A 21,867-nucleotide genomic window follows, 5' to 3' on the forward strand; every position below is an offset into this window, starting at 1 on the left:
TCCATCTAGTTTGCCTTCCACCTTCCTGGCAGTCACATGCACATATGTCCCGAACTAACTGTACTATATCCCATAATGTTATTTCCTAAAAGAAAACAATTAATCTGTGTTTGAAGGAATCAACATTTTCTGCTTCAACCGTCTCCTGAGGGAGACTGTTACACAGGTTTACTGTCCGCTCACTGAAATAATTTTTCCATAGATTTGTTATAATAAATAATAATAATCCTTGCATTTGATATAGCGTTTTTCACGTCTTCGAGACTCCCTAAAGCTCTTCACAGAATATACTGTAAAGCGAATTGAATGTATACTTGTGAGCAAAATGCGGCAGCCAATTGCACACAGCAGTGTCCCACAAACAGTTGTGGATTGAGTGACCAAATCACTATTGTTCTTTTTTGAAGGATTATTATCCCCAGAAAAGCAATCCGCCAATCGACTAACAAACAGGTTCCTACTTACTGCTAGTTAAACAGAGGCATGTGAAGTAAGCAAACTTGCCCAACATTTCACCCTGCCGGGAATTAAACCCAGGTCTCTTGCTTGCGAGGCGAGTGCGCTAACCTCTGATCTATAGGACTCATAGATTTGTTCTGAATTTACCCACTTCAATTGCAGGCCATGTCCTCTGGTTTTACTCTTCTGGATTGGTTGAAACAGCCTGTCATGATCTATATGGTCTAGCCTCTTTAGAATTTTAAAGACAGCAATCATATCTCCTATCAGTCTTCTCTTTTCCACCATGAACATGCCCAATTTACTTAGTTTCTCCTCATAGTCCAGTCCCTCATAATCTTTATTGGTGTCTATGCTATTCTCTGAACAATAGCATCATCTCTGGCTGCTGCATGGTCTCCAACACACTGCTAAAACTGTCTCTAAGAAGCTCTTTCTGCCAGAAACTAAGTTCCCTTTAGAATTACTCAACATGCTGGTGTCCCCCTGGCTCAGTTGATAACACTACTACATCTGGATCAGTAGGTTGTGTGTTCAAGCCCCATGTTGTACTTGGAGCTTAGTCTAGCTGACAGTCCAGTACAGTCCTGTGTGTCTGTGTGGGGAGGATGTATTATCAGAGGTAGTGTCCTTTGGATGAAATGATGAAATAAAATAACGGCTGTCTGTTCAGGTGACTGATTAAGATGCCGTGGTATTATAGCTATGTGCAAATTGGCTGCTGCATTTAACTACACTTTGTAGCAGTTCCCTGCAGAGTGCTTTGCCCCCACACATTGAGGTTCGTCAAGCACCTGCCACATGCTCCTGGATGAGTTGCTTTTTCTTTGAGCCTTCAACCTCATTCATCACAGCACCCGTACTTGTTTTTGTGTTGCTGATCTGAAATTTGCTTCTTTCTCCTAAACTCCAAATAAGTTGACCATCTTCTTTCTCCTTCCTGAATCTTCAATGAGTGGAACTCCTGACACATTTGTTTCCAGAAGCTTAAAAAGTAAAACCTTTTTCACTCCTACTTTAATCCTGCAAAAAAGTGTTCTGGTGCCTCTCCTCTGATCTCTTCTTTCACTCTTAGTGGCGTCTTCCACTATGGACCCTTTAGTTAAGTTTCTCAGTTTTTAAAAAAATATGCTTGAGGCTTCACACCATGGCATGAGACTGATGGATCAAATAACTTCCTCATGCCACTGCTGACTCCCATTGTTAACATTGTTTTTGATTATAATTTTTGAACCCTGTAATCGTTTCTCAAACATTACAGATTATACAGGTTTTTAAAAAAAGTTAATTGACCAATTGGGTTTTTATAACATGTGAACGAGCCTGATCCTAAACCTGAATGTCACTGTGCAGTAAAAACAGGGTAGAGTGCACTTGTAGAGCACACCTCCCCCCCAACCACACAACCGTTGCAGTTGAGATTGGTCTCTCCACATCACATGGTCTATTTACCCATGCAATGACCAATGAAGTTTGATCCACCTTTTAAAAATATTCCAAGCTTAACAAAAATCGACTTGCCAATAATGCCTTTATATCAAGATTAAAAAATATCAATTTATGGTGGTAACAGCTAGGAATGGTTGATGCTTATTGAATGCATCCACAGCTCCTTATCAGTTGCTGTTACGGATTTTGTATATAAATTTTTATAACTTCCAAATGTGCATGTAAGTATACTGTATGGGAATTGGGCAAATGGGTAAAGCTGATAATCTGCAGTGATGTGTAAGATAAAAGCTTCATAGTTCCATTAATAGCATTATGGAAGGTTATAATAGTTTAAAAACTGGGGACCAGAGTAGAAGTGGATATGGTGGATGTTTGGATCTTTCATTGAGAACTAAATTAGCACTGACTATTTGCTCATAAGAGATTTAAAATTGAAATTTGGAAGTGAGGAGAGAAACTCATCTTAGTATTGATGAAGTTTAGAGGCATATAGACTTTGGGGAAATGTGTTCTTGTAACATTTTCCCCATCGCTTTTTATTCCATTTATTTCTAAATGGCGTATGTTGAAGAAGCAGTAAGTAAACTTCTTATTCTACACTTCAATTTCTCTTTGAGTGTGGATATATGTTGCTTCCCGCTACTTTGTATCGTGTTGAGAATTTTGAGGAGTCGTGAGGATCAGTTTTTATTCAATCAGTGAATGTTGGATGCACATTTAAACACCAACCTGTTATTTTGATTTAGTCATGATGTACAGAATATTTAAAGTACATGTAATATATTAATTTGTAAATTATAGCTTTTTTCCCAATGGATTCGCACAAGCAAATCTAATTGAAAGACTTGATTTAAAGACCATGAAAAATCCCTGATTTCCACATTTTCTGTTTTATCTCTCCTGCTGATCAATATCATGTTAATGGGTTTATTTAAAGTCTGGTTTAATTGGAAGCACAGAACTGACTGCATCCGTTTCTTAAAAAACTTGGATTCCCAGGTACATGTGACTAATTCCCAGGTACATGTGACTAAAAGTGCTAAAGAATCTTACCTTTATGTACTTTTTTCTTGTAAGATAGTGCTTTGTGTTGTGTTACTGGATCTATATCACTTCTATCAGTACTGTTGCTTGGTGGCTCAGTCTGCAAGAGAGTTTATGGAATGTCCTCTCCCTTTGCAAACTCTTCTTAATACTGATGATGTTTGACAGGCATACCATTCACAGATTTAATTTCTTTAATTTGAATTTATGTCCACTACAAGTATTTTAACTGCTTCACTTCAGGATTGGCGATTTAAAAACTTTCTTAGGAGAAATTTCAAGGCTAACAAAAGAATACGGTTTCTTATGAAAGGATTCAGTTTAAGATTTGTACTTTTTATTAGTAGAACATTGCTGGTTCCTTTTCTCGGTTGATTGAACGGAGGGTGATAAATCAGACTGTGATCGTTTTCAGCACTGATCTGTGATGGGGTGCTTAGAGGCTCCATTTTGACGTGAATGTCGATTGTCTTGCTTTACTTTCAATCTGTTACCTTTTCAGACCGAGTATTGGTTAAGATTCTTTATGTGCTTGCTCCTTTGTGCCATCATTCTGTTCAGTTCTGCTTTTGTTTGTGTAAAAAAAGGGGGAAGTCCCAAACCTCTAACACTAACACGCATAACTAGTTTTGTTTTCATGTGACAAACTATGTATTAAAAACACAAGCTTTGTAATATTAGCTTCAGAGATCTAGACATTTGCTCAAATTTGCGTTGGTGCACTGTTCCCTTTAAAGTGTAGTTCCCTCGGCATTATGCTTTTTATAGATGATAAAGCGGTTTCGAAAAACTTTTATGAAGATTATCGTAATATCTATTCATTAGACCTTTCTTCTCTGGCTGTGCTTTCCGGAAGGGCAAACTGATATAAACATATGAATTGTGCAAGATTTTGTTTTAAAAGTATTCTGATCATATTTCAAAAGTTGCATTCAAATTTTGGTTAGACAAGCACATGAGTGCCTCGATAGTATTTAAGAAGGTTGTCATGGAAATCATTATTGTATGAATGCATTCCTATTTATCAAATTAATTATCCCTTTTGATTTGCAAAAGCAAATTTTTTTAAGATTGCATTTGTGCAAGCATATACTATAATTAATGATGGGAATTATTAATGAGTTTGGCTAATTTAACTGTGTAAAGAAGGCTTTGAGGTCAAACCCCATAATTTCAGGCATGTACCATTTTAGTGACATTCACTAGCACGTATAAACTTCCACTGTTGGATGATATTTATCAGTATTGCAGGTCAGAATTGTAGAAATATAGTATATGGAATGAGTGAAACATTGGAGTTGACGTGGATTTGACAGTTTAAGTCTGTTGACTATCTTTGCTTCCCCAGCTAGACTAAAGAAATGGATGTTACCGTTGAGGTATCAGGAGAGAGTTTATTATAGTATTGCCCTAGTTTCTTGTCAGTGTGTGTTCAACCTCCAGTGCTGCTCTGTGTAGGTTGTGCTGAGGTTCAATGTTCTAATGGTTTTTAAAAAAAGGCAAAGCAGTATTTTTTTTAAAAAAACTGCCCTCATTGGAGATAATTTCAAATGAAACAAAGAGAAAGAACATCTCTGTGGAGAGTGCCAGAGGCATGTCTGCAGGGGTACAGTCAATGACCTGGGTCAGATTTGCTTTGCAGCACGGCAGCAGTAGAAACCCTTCACTTTTGTAAACTGAAGTCTGCAGCTGAGATGGCGAGAGGGTGAGATTAGCATGTTAATAAGATGCTTTTCTAATCAACCCCAAATGCTGATTGCTGGTCACGGTGATGCCTTTTAGCAGTTCGCACCAACCAGAAGGATGGTTTGGAAGTATAAGAAACATGAGAAGAATTTGAAACTTGACGGTGCTTTGGCTGTGTGATTCTTTGCTGAGGAGATCAGTGCAGCTCTACACCACTGTGGATTCTAAAATAAATAACTACTCTGAAGGAGCATGTTAAAAAAAAGAATGTTTTTTATGCTTGGACTGAACACATTCAAATGTCTTCCCAGCCCCCTGCTGGAACCCATATTAGCAGTATTGAATTGAGACATTGTATTTTGTGGCCTCGCTAGTGCACACGCTGCCAAGGCAGCAAGGCCTGTTCTAAGAAGCAGGTGCCTGCTTGCCGTCTGTATGGAGCGGAGCGGCTGCAGCCCATTCCCAGTGTGCTGGGCAAAAGGTATTGTTGCAATAATATTTAACGTTTGGTTATACATTTTGTTTGTTTTTAACAGTTGAATCTTTTAAGAGAAAAATCATTCTTTTGTTCTTTGATTGTATCCCAATCTGCTCACTTTGCTCTTTTGTTACACACTTGTCATTTGTAGTAAAACATTATTCCTGCAAACTTATAATATATTATAATATAATACAATATAATATATTGATGTCAATTTTCTTAGAATTGTTTTACAAACAATATTTTAAAGGGACTGGAATTGCTTAGGATTTTGGGAGTTACTCATAATGCCTTATCTGCATTGTGTTCATTAAGTATGTTGTAGTCTATTTGCTTTGTCAGCATTTAGGACATCAAAATCAAAGCGTGGGTGTCTGAAACAGTATTGACACTGTCTTTGCTTGAACTGCAAACTATCTTTTTTGAATTTTCTTATGTTAAAAGGCTGAGATTTTTCAGTGTTGCATTATTGTCTAAATCTTATTACCAGGAAGTCTTTTCATGTTAAGTATGGAAGTATGGAGTCCTGTAGCTCAGTGGTTAGAGCACTCGCTTTGCAAGTGAGAGACCTGAGTTCAATTCCAGGCAGGGCGAAACCTTGGGCAAGTTTCCTTACTCCACACGCCTAATAATAATCCCTTCAAAAACCAAAAACAATAATTAATTGGTCATTTTCAATCTACGACTGTTTGTGGGACATTGCTGTGCGCAATTGGCTGCCGCGTTCGCCCACAAATATACAGTCAATTCACTTTGCAGTATGTTCTGTGAAGCACTTTGGGACGTCCTCCCGACGTGAAAAGCGCTATATCAAATGCAAGGATTATTATTATTAAGTTTACTTTGAGTAGACAAGAAAAATACTTCATCCTATTTTACAGTTGCTCTTGTAGAGACTAATGTTTTAGGCATCATATAATTGCATGGATATTTCAACCTCACATGACATGTTTAAATCTTAAGTTCATATTGGCTTGCTGTTTTGTTTGATGTACTGCAAAGAATTGTTATTTTTTTGCTTGAGAGGTGCTTGAGCTAATGTGCCTTACACAGTTCTGTTGTGCATACCCAGAAAGAGGACAAACTGACAGGTGGTGCAATATTAATAAATTTACAGGAATAGACATGGTTGTGTACACTACGTTACTGATTAAAGCAGTTGATTAAAGCAGTACAATACATGTTGACATTTTATGGTAATCAGATTTAAGATTGGTGATCTTTTTAGATACCCCACTCTTGGTTTTCTGCGAGGCTCTGATTCCACATTTGTTGCCCACCTTGCAGTACGTCACCCAAAGATCAGTATTTGTGAGCTGGATAGTGAATGTTGACAGGGATATTAGATCAGATGAGGCATCAAACTGTGCCTGCACTCCCAAGATTCAATTGAAATACTATTGCCAAGACAATATTGCAAAGAGTCTTCATTTAAGGCATCATTTTAATATTTATTATTAGCACTATTTAAAATATATCCTTGCATTTAGTATAGCGCTTGTCACGTTGTTGATGTTTCAAAGCACTTCACACAATTTTACTGTGAAGTGTATCGACTGTATTTGTAGGCAAATGTGGCAGCCAATTTGCACACAGCAATGTCCACTACAAACAGTCATGAAGTGAAATGACCAATTGTATCTGGAGGATTGTTTGCTAGGACACCGGGAGAAACTCCTCTTTTCGAATAGTGCCTTGGGATCTTTAATGTCCACTTGAACAGAACCTCGGTTTAATATCTCATCGGAAGGAAAGTCCCTCTGACAATGTGAGTTCAAAGCCCCAACATGGGATTGAACCAACAACCTTCTTATTCGGAGGTGAGAGTGTGTTATTAGACATTGAGACTTGTTGTGCGAGTATACATTTAGAGCAAAATGAAGAATAAAAATTCTGTAAATTATCTTTTTTAACTATCAATTTTAAATTTTTCTCAGTGATTTAGGGGTAATATTAGGGGATGTGTTACAACAACAACTTGCATTTATATAGTGGCCTTCACACTGGGTAGCGTCCCAGGGTGCTCAACAGTGGCGGAATCTGACCCTGAGCCGGGGGGAGAGGGTAGATGACTGTAAGCATGATCAAAAAGGAAGGAATTTTAAAGTGAGGAGGGAGCGTTCAAGACGACCAGTGTAAAGAAATCTAAGTGTTTTTGATAGGAAGCTGAATAGGATTTGGGTGCATTTTCGACTTAGGCAATTGTATGATTTCTAAAGATAAGACTTATGTGAGTTTTACTGTATAATGGATCTCTGTCCTATTAAGCATCTTGTATACCTCCAAAGGTTCCTCTAAAATGACTTTTCAAGTTTGGAAAGCTATTATTTAGTTATTCTTCATAACTTATCCTTCTAACACTGAATATTCATCCTTGTTGTTCTCCTTTGCGTTCACTATAAGCCCTAAGCAGCCACCTTATGTATGGCAACCAGAAATGTAAAAAATGCTTCAGAGGCAACCTGACCAAAGCACTGTGCAACCGGCTGGTACATGGGAAGCAAGTGAACCAACTGTGCACACCTTCACTCAATGAAACTCCTAGTGCAATTGTGTTGTAAGTGATTTTGCTTGATGCTGTTGTGTATTATAACAGGGATGCACTGTATATTCCAGTATCCCATTTGCTGTGTTTATTGCTGCCTCACACTGTATGGACATAGCGCAACTGTCCAGACTGCAGCCTTTGGTTTCTCTACATTTTCCTTGGGAAGTTGTTCTCCAACAATGGAGTAGATGTGCCACCTTATTTAATTTTCTTTTGGTAGTGCTTTGCATTGATCTAAGTTGAACTTCATTTGCCAATGATCATTCTGGTGCATACCCTGTTGAATATGTAAGTGTTTTCTGTGAACTGTTAATCTAATTCCTGTCAGAATCAACAAATAAATGGAAAGGTACTCCACAGTTTTGAAAAAAATTGCTCCTAATTAATAAATGGGAAGCAATGGGCCATAAATCTTTGTATGCTTCCTGTTAGTGCTGGTCATTGTAAGTAAACTAAATGCATAATTCATTTTTCCTCTTCTTCAACCCTTCTATTTCTCCACCCCCACACAAATACATACATACTCACCTTTCTCATGAAACAACTTTGATCTGACACCATAACCAAACAGCCTGGAAGAAAGGGTGACATCATTCAAATAACTGGGGAAAGTGTGTTTGAGTGGCAGGCAGCCGTGGGATTTGAACTTATGACCTGGTTGTGAGTGGAGCATTCATACTGGAGCTGTTGTGTGGACATTTCCCACTTATTTTATTTAATACTACAATATTGCTGTGCAAAGCCTTTTAGCATCACCAGAGTACCTTGGCCTTTCTCTTTGACCGTGCCTTCAGCTCCCCTCTCGACTCTCTTCCCCCTCTTCGCTCCCTCCCTTCTCTCCCCTCACCCTGACCATTTCCCCCCTCCTTGCTCCCTCCCTTCCCTCCCCTCACCCTGACCATTTCCCCCCTGCTCGGGTCATGACCCAACTGTGCAGCGCCTTGGGACGTCCTCCTGACGTGAAAGGCGCTTTATAAATGGAATCTTGTTGTTGTTGTTGTTGGCAAGAAGGTGTATAGTATTTATAACAATTTAGCAACTGCGGCATTCCCTAAGTTTCGATTAAAGTTTTTAGATGTTCCAGCCACCTCCATTTCTAATATTACTCATTACTTATGATGGTCCACAACCAAAAATGAAATTTCTTTTCGAAAAATGAATTTTTCACTGATACAAGACATTATGCATAACTATATTGTGCCAGTTCTTGATAACTAGGCGCAATTACAGAACAGCCTTGGGGAATTAGAAGGCATGTAATGTGCCTGATACAGAATAGTTTTATGAATTACAAAAGGAGCCTTTTAGTTGAAGATGTATTTTTTTAAGAAAAAGGCTCACCTAGTGGTAAAATCACTTGAACAGTTCATGGGAAAGTTGATTTGGAGTACAGATTGCTGCCTTTATTTGGCACCTGCATGCCTTGAAGCGATATGCAGATAGGGAGGTTTGGTAATAATTCTAGGAAAGTAAGGTTTTGCAGAATCAGTGTTTCATCAAAAACAGCTTCAGAAGGCCTCAGAGCTCTGAAGTATGAATGAGAAATAGCCAGGGTCCCCACTCCGTATTGTTTTTATCAAACAATCCTTGCTGGAAGGTTTATGTGACAATCAGGTGAGAGCAGGATTAGGGTTGATTTCTCCCCCTTCACCACCCCCCTCTCCCCCCTGCACTGAACAGCATGCCAACATTCACTGTCTTGGCTCATATAAAGAATGCTCATTTGAGTAAGATATTGGTGGGCTGCTGATTCCCATGAAACTTGCCCCAGCATGAATTGGCCACCTGAGCAGAGGGGGCATATTTCTATTAAATCATTGACTCATGGATTGTGTGAGATTGAGTTTCATGTTACTATATTAATCTTCATGAAAGGCGCAATACAAATTTAATTTTGTTATTGTTTATGAAACGCTTGTTACTGTAAAAATACTTGATTAAACCATTTTGGGTTAAAATTTCTATGCTCAACTGTGTAGGGCCATGTAAAACTGCATACACTTCTTTCAGTCTGTTTTTGTTACTTCTTTACCATGTTGCTTTCCTTCAGCTGGTAAGACTGCCTACTCAAGTTTTTGTTGTGGGTACTGCTCTCGGTGTTCTGTAGTTGCTGATGATATGTATTTTTGCAAGGATCCATATTTCCTAGCTCCATCTGGGAACCGTGCCAGTTGCTTTTTACCAATTTAACACTGAGTGTAAAGGTTATAGCCTGTGAAACTCAGTGACGGTATATTTTTTATTGAACGTATAATCTTCACTCTGGGTTATAATGTGTTTGGAATTAACCCATTACAATATAATGTTGACATTCCGAAAAGTAAGTAATTGTAATTTGGAGGCAGAAATTTCATCAAGGGTTTCAGATACAATAAATCACAAGGGTGAAGCTTATAAGCAAAGCTTATACCATTTGCTGAGTTCCTTATATTTTTGTTTTAATAAAATGTTCTGTGATTTTTTTTAAAAAAAGGGTCTGTTTCAAAATCCTTCAATCCAGAATTAATTCTAGATTTAAGGAATTAAATGCCATACTACATTTTGTCATGCACTTGGGAGTTGTTCCCAGCCACTGGAAACCTAACTAGCATTGCTCTGAATTCAAGAAATCATATTTTCATTAATACTGAGCTATAAAAATCACCTTATCAAGCAGAGGTACCATAATTGCTGGATTCCAAAGTATTACGCATTGTGCTCAGCTCGGTTTTAATGATTTTTTTGTGTTTATTAATTATAGAATTTGCATGCTACCATTGTTTTAGTCTGACCAAATTCATTAAAGGGGCATCTGGCATGTTCAAAGTGAAGACCCCAAGATCAAAAGGTTGTATATGTTAAAAAGACTTCTTTGGAAATGATCTTTTCAGTATTTGTCTTAGGCACCTGCTCTCATATTGTGTGGAAAGTTATCCTTTATGGGAAAGAAATGATCTGTTATGAAGTTTCATTTTAAGGAAATTTATGCGCATCTATACTCCGTGGGCTTGAATTTGCATTCAGAATTTAGTTTCTATATCAAACGGAGCTGTCTTTATGCATGCAAGGTGGCATGCCTGGCAATGGAATGTCAGAATCGAGCCAGTCCTCTATGGCAGTCTCAGTAGTCCAGTTCCTGAGCCAGGTGGATCCGTAGTATTCTAGTGCATTGCTGAGGATAGCACAACCAGACTGGCTCATCGGCAGGACCTGGAAGAGCAGACCAGTTACAGAGGACAGTGAGTCATCCCACTCAGCTCCTGTTATCCCTGTAAACCAAAGCCCTAACCGGTAGGGTGGTCCTAGCTGGACAAGCAGCGGGAAAGCTTGCCAGACATCGATATCAATGGCAAGCTATGCGGTTTTAGCTGGTTAGATTCCCAACACACACTCTGGGGTCCCCAAGCCTTGGCTTTTGCCAACCTGCGCCTAATACTTTCCGGAATTGGGTAAGCAGGATGCGTCCCTCCAGAGAGAGAGTGAGCATTCCAACAATAAATCTCGGGGATTTCCATGTGTAGGTGGGATGCATGGAATTCTCAGTTTGGTTTGGATACTCTTAAGCATAGTGATGGGTTTCCGCATGTGTCAGACACCCCAAAAAACTGCTCAAATTAGATTGCTGGACGGCATTTCCTATCCCAATAGGAATAAATTACATCTCCAAATAATGTTGCATATGATCTTTACCTTTCTATTCAATTAATGTTCAAAAACAAAAAACATGTTTGCAAGGTGGAATTCTGGAGTGAAGCGCTCAACAACAACAAAATTTACAACGCTCAGACGTTGAAGGGCACTGTACAAGAAGCAAGTTGTTGTTAGCCATGTTGGAAAGTTCAAATTGGCGTATGGCTTTAAACTTCAGTCTTCTTTTAAAACAGTAGCATTCCCACCTCTCATAGTCATTTACAATATGACTGCTTTGTGCACGATTCTGTTTTGTTCACTGAAGGTGTGCATTGTGTTAACAGGTGCTGATAGATGTTCTGCTGTATTCAATTGAAACATGTGGAGCTTGCATTCATGCTCCAAATATTGTATTAGTAAAGTATTAAACCAAGACACAGTGGATGAGTTAAATATTGTACATTGGATTTACAGTAATTTGGTAAACTTTGCACAAACTCCTTATGCACTTACAAACGTCTGTTGGATCTGACTGGTTTGGATAAACTCCAGTTACATTAGTCTGCAGTGCTTTGTTCTCACAAGGTTGTGGCCCGTCGTTGTAGAAATTTTTAAACTATTTTTAAGCTGCATTTTTGACACTTCCTGTAAAGTGGAGTGAGAAGGGAAGTGAAATTACAGGATCAACAAGGATCATTACAGCTAGTTTCAATATATTAATACTACACTCAGTTGTCTTGTTTAAGCTCTGATTACAGAAAGTGGCTTTATTTGTGCTGAGTGGAGCAGAAATGAAATGGGCAGGCATTATTTTGTTCCCTTTGTTGCACGTTGAGCAGCAGATTACAAAAACGGGAATTAAGTGTGTTTGGTGTTTAAAAGAATCAACGATTCTCCTTTCTACCTCTTCTGCCCCCCCCCCCCCCCCCCCCCCAACTCACAGCACCATCTTCTCTCTAATTTGTCGAGACTCCAGATCTGTGTGTTCTTACTTTTGGAAATTATGTTTCATTGGAATGTTTTATAAACTCAGAATTGAAGAGCTTACCAACCTGTTTTTGTTTAAAAAAAATTGTAACATCTTTACATCTAAATCATTTGAAATTACCAGATGTGAAGATGGGTTTTGATGTTTAAATTGCACGGGTTAGTGATGAGGATACTATTTAATAAGCAGTTACTGGAGAGGGGCGGAGAGAGTGAGGTAAAATTCATGCACTTAATCCAAAGGAAGTCTAATTCTTTCACTGAAAATCACCTTTTCCAGTCAGTGTAAATGACCATTTTCTTATCTCCATTTTGATACAACTGAACTTCAGCAGATAATCACTCAGCTAACCAGGCATTATTCAGCCTCCCTGGTGAGCTATTGAAAATTCAGAGCAATTTGAATTCAGTGTACACATGTATTTGCAGCATTCCCTTTTTTTAAAAAAAAACCTGGTTAGATTACTGCAGGCAATTCTGAGGCCTGCAATGTAAAGAGCTGCCCAGCTCCTGGAGACCATGCAGCGAACAAGAACAATGGTTATCCCCAGTGTTAGAGGGATGAGCAGTGAGCAATTTGGGTTCTTCAGTCTTAGAAATGGATAGTAATAATTCTTACATTTCCTTGGGCAACTTTTCTTACTCCACATACCTGATAATAATCCCTCAAGAAAAAAACAATAATAAATCGGTCATTTTCAATCCACGACTGTCTGTGGGACACTGCAACGCGCAGTTGGCTGCCGCATTTCGCCAACAAATATATACAGTCAATTCACTTTGCAGTCTATTCTGTGAAGCGCTTTGAGACGTCTAGAAGACGTGAAAAAGCTCTATCAAATGCAAGGATTATTATTACTATTATTACATTTGGTATTACGCTTTCAGATCTTTAATGTCCGTCTGAACAGGCAGACGGGGCTTCAGTTTAATGCCTCATCCGAAGGACAGCGTCTCCAACAATGCAGCACACCTCCAGCTCTGCATTGAAGTGTCAAGCTCTTTTTGAGTTTGTGGAGCTTGAACTTGCAATGTTCTGTCTGAGAGGTGAGAGTGCTATCAAATGAGCCAGGCTGAGACACTTGGAGGTAATGGGAAATATGACTCTTCTATTGTGAAAACTGGTTATTTTACAAATACGCCCACAAATTTGCCCACAAAATAGTCAATTAATTTTATAGTATATTCTCTGAAGCGCTTTGAGAAGTCTTTAAGACGTGATAAGGCCCTATGTCAAATGCAAGGATTATTATTATTAGAATACGAGTTGCTTCCTGAGGCAGGTTTATTTGAGGCAACCATTAATCAACAACACAAGAAGGTCTGTTGAGACCAAAACCATGAACTCGTGTAAAGGACCACTTGGTGAGGTAGTGGGGGAAAAAATGTAGGTTTGGTGTTCTGGAAGGAGATCAAAGGGTGAACGAAGGACCTTTTAATTCATATGTCTCTAATTCAAAGTTCAAGTTCATTTGCTATTCAAAAAAAGCTCTTTGAACTTTCTGCCAGTTAATTATTTGCGATATAAAACATTTTTTTAATCACATTTCTTTCCAAAATTAGACAGTAAGATCAAGGTAATACTTCAGGAAGGTTAATAAAGTACTCGTGATGCAGGACCTGCAGATGTATGGCATTGTTTGACTTGTATGACTATTGTTTTGTTTGGAGAGAGTTTCAGGAAAACAAAACATAGTGGTGCAGTCATGTTTAGCACCCTTTCTATTACAAAGATTTATCAACATTTACATCTTTAATATTCACGTTAAATAGCGAGGTGCTGATAACATCAGGACCTTTCGCTTGGAGGAGTTACTTAGGTAACCAAAAGATGCTCCTGAATAAACATAGAGAAACGGTGTTACAACTATATAGGTTTTTTCAGCTCTCACACACTCTGGCTCAATAATAATACTTGCATTTGATATAGTGCTTTTCACGTTGGGAGGACGTCCCAAAGCGCTTCACAGAACACTCTGTAAAGTGAATTGACTGTATATTTGTGGGCGAACGCGGCAGCCAATTGCGCACAGCAATGTCCCACAAACAGTCATGGATTGAAGTGACCAATTTATTATTGTTTTTGGTTTTGGAGGGATTATTAAGTGAATTAACACAGTTTCCTCAGATATCATTGGTAGCCAGTGTTTAAATTATATTTACTTTGCAATTCCACATTTTTTTTTCTTCTATGGAGTGTATGGTACCCCGCTTGCTTAATCCTGGGAAATTTAGGTGTGGTTTGGCAAAATCCGAGGTTAGGGGACCCCATAGTGGGTGTTGGGGAACTGCTGGTACTTAACCAGCTGAAACCATGCAGCCTACTATTACAATGGGAAGCTTCCTGTTGCAAGTCCATCTGGAACCACTGCCTGACAGATTATCAGAAGTCAAAATGGGAAGTATCCCAGCCAGTGACTGGGCTTCTCCTCCCAAGTCTTGCCAATAAGCCACGCTTCCTGGTCCAATATCAACAGTGCCTTGAAAAACTGTGGACGTGTATGGTTCAGATATTGGATTTCTGAGACCACAGAGGATTGACTCTATTTTCAAAATTCCATTGCTAGGCATGTTGCCATGGAGCCAATTCAGCCCAAAAGATTCCCTACCTCCCTCCTTTCCGCTCCCTGTCTTGAGGATAGTCACTAGTTGGTCATTAGACATCTGCCAAGCACAGGTTTCAGGTCTCACTGGGAGGATGGCACCTTCCAGCAATTCCTCACAAACTACAGGGTGAGCAGCAAAACTCAACATAACATCAAATGCACAAGTGCAATGTCATCATCCTCCTGACCACAGCCTAGACACTGGCCCTATCCATTGAGTGGAGATTCTGCTCCTTGAAGGGGGGAATTTCAGCAGCAGCAATTAAATAAGTACAGGATTCATCCAATTATTCTCAACCTTCAACATTTTTGTGAAAAAAAAGTTAGTTAAATTGATTTCTAGGATAGCTCAGTTGGATTCTAGTGGTGATAGTTTCACAATGGAGGACTCAGACTTGCTTTTGAAATCCTAACCCGTTGTTTTGCTAATTGTAGATTATTTGCTTTGGCTGAGTGGCAAGTTCTTCCTTCACATCAGCTGATTAGTTATGGGGGGTCTGTCCTATCTTAATGAATTTCTGTGCTGTATGATGAGTACAATGTTGGAAAGTCGCTGGGGTGGTCATTCAGATTTTATTAAATAGGGTGAATTAGCAGTATTGAATAATGCATTTGTTCATTGTGCTGTCCCTTCATGTTCCTGAAATATTGCCTGGCTTAGTATCCCTCACCTCCTCTGGATTTGCCTGCATTGAGATTGGGCTTTTCATGCTAATTTACCAGCATTATAATAATAATCCTTGCATTTGATATAGTGCTTCTCATGTCTTCTAGATGTCTCAAATCGCTTCACAGAATTTACTGTAAAGTGAATTGACTGTATATTTGTGGGTGAAACAAAGCAGCCAGTCGCGCACAGCAGTGTCCACAAACAGTCGTGCATTGAAGTGACCAATTTTATTGTTTTTCTTTTTCTTGAGGGATTATTATCAGGCCTGTGGAATGAGGAAACATGTCCAAGGTTTCGCCCTGCCGGGAATTGAGCCCAGGTCTATCGCTTGTTTCACCCACAAAAAAAAACAATTAACTTGATAGTATACTCCGTGAAGCACTTTGAGAGGTCTCGAAGACGGGACAAGGCGCTATATTGGCCATATTGGCTGCTGCGTTTCGCCCACAAATATTCAATCAATTACAGTAATCAATTACTGTAATCAATTACAGTACATTCTGTGAAGCAACTTGAGACGTCTAGAAAACATGAGAAGCGCTATATCAAATGCAAGTACTATTATTATAATGCTGGTAAATTAGCATGAAAAGCCCAACCTCAATGCAGGCAAATACAGAGGAGGTGAGGGATACTAAGGTAGGCTTCAGGAACATGAAGGGACAGCACAATGAACAAATACATTATTAAGTACTCAGCTGCCTCTGCCGCTCCAACTACTACCCCCTGCCCATCTCCTCCTCCCACCCCCTACCCACCTCACCCTCCACACCTTTGAACTTGTCTCCCCCTCTCTGATCACCACCATAATCCGTATGAAACCCACCACCTGCTCCTTCAACCCCATCCCTACACCCCTCCTTACCTCCCAGCTCCATCTCCTTGCCCCTCTACTCACTGACATTGTTAACCTCTCCCTGTCCTCTGGTACTGTTCCTACCACATTAAAAACCGCTGTCATCACTCTTATCCTTAAAAAAAACCCTCCAATCTCTACTCTAACTACCACCCCATCTCCAACCTCTCCAAGTTCCTGGAACAAGTTGTTGCTTCTCAGCTTCGCTCCTTCCTCTTCCGCCACTCCCTTCTTGAATCCCTCCAATCGGGCTTCTGTGCTGCCCACAGCACAGAAACCGCCCTTGTCAAAGTGACAAATGACATTCTGTCCACCTGCGACCGGGGCTCCTTCTGCCTCCTCGTCGTCCTTGACCTCTCTGCTGCGTTCAACACCATCGACCAATCTATCCTCATTTACCACCTCTCCTTTCACCTCAGCCCTCCATGGGGCTGTCCTTGATTGGTTCAGATCATACCTCTCACACCGCCTGCACTTCATCTCCTCAAACGGCTTCTCCTCTCGCCCCGGACCATCTCATGCTGTGTTCCTCAGGGCTCTTTCCTTGGTCCTCTCCTCTTCAATATCCATATGCTCCCTCTTGGTGACATCATCCGCAGACATGGGGTCAACGTCCAACAACAACAACAAGATTCCATTTATTGAGCGCCTTTCACGTCGGGAGGACGTCCCACCCTTGACTCCAGGACCACTGTTGTGCTTACAGAATGTCTGTCAGACATCAAGTCCTGGATGAGAGCTAACTTTCTTCAGTTGAACGTCAACTAGACCGAGGCCTTCCTGATTGGCTCCCGTCAGCGCCTCCTCACCTCAGGCTCTGACAGTATCACCATCCATGGTTGCACACTCCACTTTACTAAGCCAGTCCGGAATCTTGGCATCTTGTTTGACCCTCAACTATCCTTTCTACCCCACATCTGCGCCATGACCCGCTCTGCCTTCCCCCACCTCCGCAACGTCGCCCAGCTCCGACACTGTCTCACACCACAAGGCCGAAACCCTCATACATGCCTTCATTACATCGAGGCACGACTATGCAAACTCCTTGCTAGTCGGCCTCTCCAACTCCTCCCTCCACAGGCTGCAGATCATCCTGAACTCTGCAGCACGTGTCCACTTTCACACAACGCTTCGCTACCTTATCACCCCCATCCTTGCCCAACTCCACTGGCTTCCCATCACACAGAGGATACAGTTTCAGATCTTGGTCCTCACCTTCAAAGCCCTCCATGGTCTTGTTCACCCCTACCTCTCCGACTTCCTAACTCCCTACCACCCTGATCGCTCACTCCGCTCAGCGGGCTTCGGCCTGCTTTACATCCCCCGCCACTCTAGCCCCGGACCATCTCATGCATTGGAACTCCATTCCGAGTCCCTCCGTCTCGCCCCCTCCCTCGCCACCTTCAAGACCCACCTCAAGACCCTCCTCTTCGACTGTGCTCGGGTCCGTAACTCTGTTCAGCGCCTTCGGACATCCTCCCGACATGAAAGGAGCTACACAAATGTAATTTTGTTGTTGTTATCAAATGAAAAGATTATTACCATATTATGAATTATTTAGTTAATGTGTGTGTCACGGTTAAAGGTTTTAAAAACTACATTAGTTTGAAGTTCAATCAAAATGTTGTGAACTGAACACAATGATATTATCGTTGTCAATGTCCAGGGGATATTTTAGTTCAAATATAAAACGCAATACATCCCGCCAACTTCTTTATTTCGGAGTATGTAAATTCTCCCTATGACATGTACAACAGGCAGTAAATTAAACAAGAACTCTCCTCCGTGGCTTCTGCCACAAGGTGAAAAAGAATAACCAGTTTTTGTTTATTCCTTCTACTGTGTGGAAAGGTGCGTTTAGTCAAGCACTAGCCAATTTCCCATAAAAGCTGTGATGAGTGTTTGAGGATTTTATTGAGGGGTGGGGGGAGGAGATTGCACTGACATAAGCATAACTTCTGTTATGTTTTTGAGTGCTAGATACCATTTTAAGAATTCAAACTACATATGTTTTCTGTCCTGAGTAATATCTGCTAAATTGTGAATTTGTAATACTAAGTTTGCTTGCTTACGCATTGAATTTGACCGAACTAATAAGACTGACCTTATTTTGTTTGGTGCTATTGAAGTGTTGAAAGAGTTGAGAAAAAAATTCAAGCCTGCTAGCTCTGGTGCCCCACCTCATTTAATAGCATTTGGCAGTGATCTTTGCTATTTGTTTGCTTTAGTGGGGTGTTCAAACCAGTCATATCTTCAAATACTGCATGGTGCAATCTGCTACCTACTAAACTTTGCACCAATAACATTTCTTTGTAGTCCAGAAGGCAGCTACTTTGATTGGATGTGAGACGACTGAGGATTCTGGATCAGACATTCCCACAGCTGCGAAGCACTACCTATGACTCCTTTCAAAAAGCTCCAGGTTATAATGATTCACCTTTTGTTGGCTAATAAGGATGTGACGCGACAAGACAAATGCTCAGCAGCTCAGTAAATTCATTTTCAGTTTTTAAAAGTGCTGTGATTTTTCTGGATTTTACCTATGATTCTTGCTGAAAAACGTCCTCCTTCCTCACCAGTATCTGACATAAAATGTATTTGCTGGGGTGTTCGAACAACAAACAGCATGGAGGTAAAGAGTCTCCAAGCAGAAGGTATTGTCACAAAAGACTTGTCTTACTTACAAACGGTCTTTTTCAGCACACAGAGGCTACTTGACCTATCCTGCCTGTTTTTTTTAAAAAAACAACCTCTTTAAAAGCAGTCCCACTTAGAAAACGGCAAGGTAACTTGAAAAACTGGTTGTTTATTCGTAATGAAATGTAATTTTTTTTTAAAAAAGGCTGCTACAATGTGCTTTTTCTAAGTTAAGTTTAAATCATATTTAAATCAGTTGTGTGGATAAAAAATTGCAGTAAAATTGTCATTTCCTACTAATTTTTAGACTCAAAATATTTTTTGGAACGGTTCTGTCTCCTGCATCTCAAACCTCTATATATACAAGCTTGTGAGATAATATACAGAGAGTTCTAATGATGCAGTTGAGCTGGCTGGATAGAAGATTTGTGAGTGGCTGGGTATGACTGTTTTTTTCTCTCTCTCCCTCTCTGCTCTCTTTCTCTTTCCCGCCCCCCCACCCCCCCTTTTCTGTAAAACAGCTGCTTCTGCTCAACATATTTACCCCTTGGTCAAGATTGGACTTGTATTGTAGTCGTTTAAGCACCATAACGCATTATTTTCCACTCTTGGAGAATCAATGTCCTGTAACACAGTATAGTTCTCTACAGGTTTTTTAAAACAGTATTAAACCTTAATTAAGAAGGACAGCAAGTCTATGGAGACTCCCAACTCGGAGTAACGTATAGTACTAGTTTTGTTTATTTTTATCAAGTGCACTGACCTGTTGAAAAACTAATCTGATGATTATAAAATTACTCAAACATCAGGGAAAGCTTTTTACTGCAATACATAAATACAAAATACATCACTGAAACCAAAAGCATTTTTGAAAAATACTGCAAGCACTTGCTGTGGTGGCACCTTTTCTCATTATTTTCTTCCCTATTCTCTCTGTCCTTTGTTTATTTTAGCTTACCTTTATTATGTTATACTTCTACCTATTCTAACCTTTTCTTTCCAACATTTCAACATTCATATTTTCTCATCTTTAGCCTTTTTGTTTGTTCTCATCTTTAATTGAGGAGATTCATTGATTCATTAATTTAATCCTTTTCAGAATAATTCATTTTCTTTGGCTCACTTCCATCCTCACAATGATTTTGCAGCCAATCAAAAGTTCAAACATAGGCAGAGATGCATTGGGTTAGAGGCCCCATCAATCTCTAACCTAAGCGGAAAGTCAGGATACTGCGAATTGTTTGATTCGTTACACGAAAGAGTAGTTGAAGTCTGGGCCCTGATGTGTGTCTTCAAGAACTTGAAGGTGTAAATGGGAAGACTGTGATTTGTTGGTATTGTGGAAGGATGAGATGAAATGAGTTGAAGGGCTTCCCTTCATCCAAACTGTTCTTGTGAATGCAAATACACATCTGTGACATCCACAGATTAAATTCTGATGTCTGCTGTGCTTTAATATTTTCTCTTAAGAGTATTGAACTTTTGGCTTGGCATAATCTAGTAATTTTGGGGGAGAGTGAAGATAATAATAATAATAATCCTTGAATTTGATATAGCGCTTTTCACGTCTTCTAGACGTCTCAAAGCACTTCACAGAATAAACTGTAAAGTGAATTGACTGTATATTTGTGGGCGAAATGCAGCAGCCAATTGCGCACAGCAGTGTCCCACAAACAGTCGTGGATTGAAATGACCAATTTATTATTGGGTTTTTTCTTGAGGGATTATTATCAGGCATGTGGAGTAAGGAAACTTGCCCAAGGTTTCACCCTGTGAAAATAAACTTGTTTTCTGTTCTGTCTATTCTAATTTTCTCAATGATGAATAATTTTCATGCTTCCAAATAAATACTTCTCTCTCTACCCCCACATCATCCACCTCCCATGTGGAATTGAAACTGTATATTATAAATAAGAATGGATCCAAGCCAATACAGTACCATTATAATGTGCTTTATAACATGAATTTGGTTATAGGGTGGTTGTGGCAAAGTGCCAATTTACTGCACAAGTTCAATCTGGCTCACCTGCTTCCCTCTTGCTGGGCAGCTTTCACTGAAGTGTCATAATTCGAGGTCATTAGGTTGCCACTAACATCCTTTCCACTTTATTGCACATACAACCTGCTGACCCAGAAGTTGGCCATTTTAGCTTCCTGTGCTACAAACCTGACTGACATACCGGTTAAAGTTGCTGCCAACGTCACTTCTTGCTTCGTGCTTACACAGTATACAGGAAGGCAACCTAATAACTTGGAAGTCGGCAATTTTTTTTAGAAGAGTATGAACTGGCCACCATGCTTGAGTGAGATGGGCTAGTGTGTGCAAGTGCAGTGATATCAGCTATTGTGCATTGCTATAGGTTTGGTACTAAGCCAGCCATCACATTATAACAAGGCTCCACTGTAACATAATCTTAAAGCTCAAACCGTTCTATATTGTTCAGTTTATGAAGTAAGAACACCTTGATTCAATTTGTGTTGTAATCCACACAAATTCTGCATTCCATCTGTATAGTTTCCATTACATGTTCCAGATATTTTAGTTGATTATACCCTTGTGATATAGGATCTGCTATTTTTCTAGCATGCATTCAAATCGGATTCGAAAGCACTGAAGCAAACCCACTTCAATTGACCATATGCCTTGAAATCAACCACAGGCGGATGAATAAAGCTCCTAAAACGTGCCTCAAACTGTGTGTCTGTGTGCATGAGCACAGCCCTCGAGTGTTACAATCTTGATCTTCTTGTTTATGGATCTATCCTAAGTTTATATTCATTAACTTGACTGGAAATGTAATTTGAAGGATTACCATAAACTAATGAAGATAG

At 39.8% G+C, this 21,867-nt stretch overlaps 1 protein-coding gene across 6 annotated transcripts in view; it reads left to right on the forward strand.

Moving 5' to 3' along the window:
* Positions 1 to 21,867, forward strand: part of ptk2aa (protein tyrosine kinase 2aa) — a 166,781-nt gene that overhangs the window by 7,442 nt on the left and 137,472 nt on the right. For 3 of the 6 annotated variants that reach the window (XM_007897268.2, XM_042332567.1, XM_007897271.2), the window contains exon 1: positions 18,843 to 19,052. The exons of 1 other annotated variant lie outside the window; for it this stretch is intronic. In XM_007897268.2, the coding sequence (XP_007895459.1) occupies positions 18,941 to 19,052 (112 nt within the window). In that variant the 5' untranslated portion in view covers positions 18,843 to 18,940. Of the gene's footprint in view, positions 1 to 18,840; positions 19,053 to 21,867 lie in introns of those variants that run through there. 2 more of the 6 variants (XM_042332565.1, XM_007897272.2) reach the window with 2 other exon arrangements.

The sequence above is a fragment of the Callorhinchus milii genome, unplaced genomic scaffold (genome assembly GCF_018977255.1).
Source record: "Callorhinchus milii isolate IMCB2004 unplaced genomic scaffold, IMCB_Cmil_1.0 Scaffold2, whole genome shotgun sequence".
In the NCBI taxonomy this organism is placed as follows: Eukaryota; Metazoa; Chordata; class Chondrichthyes; order Chimaeriformes; family Callorhinchidae; genus Callorhinchus; species Callorhinchus milii.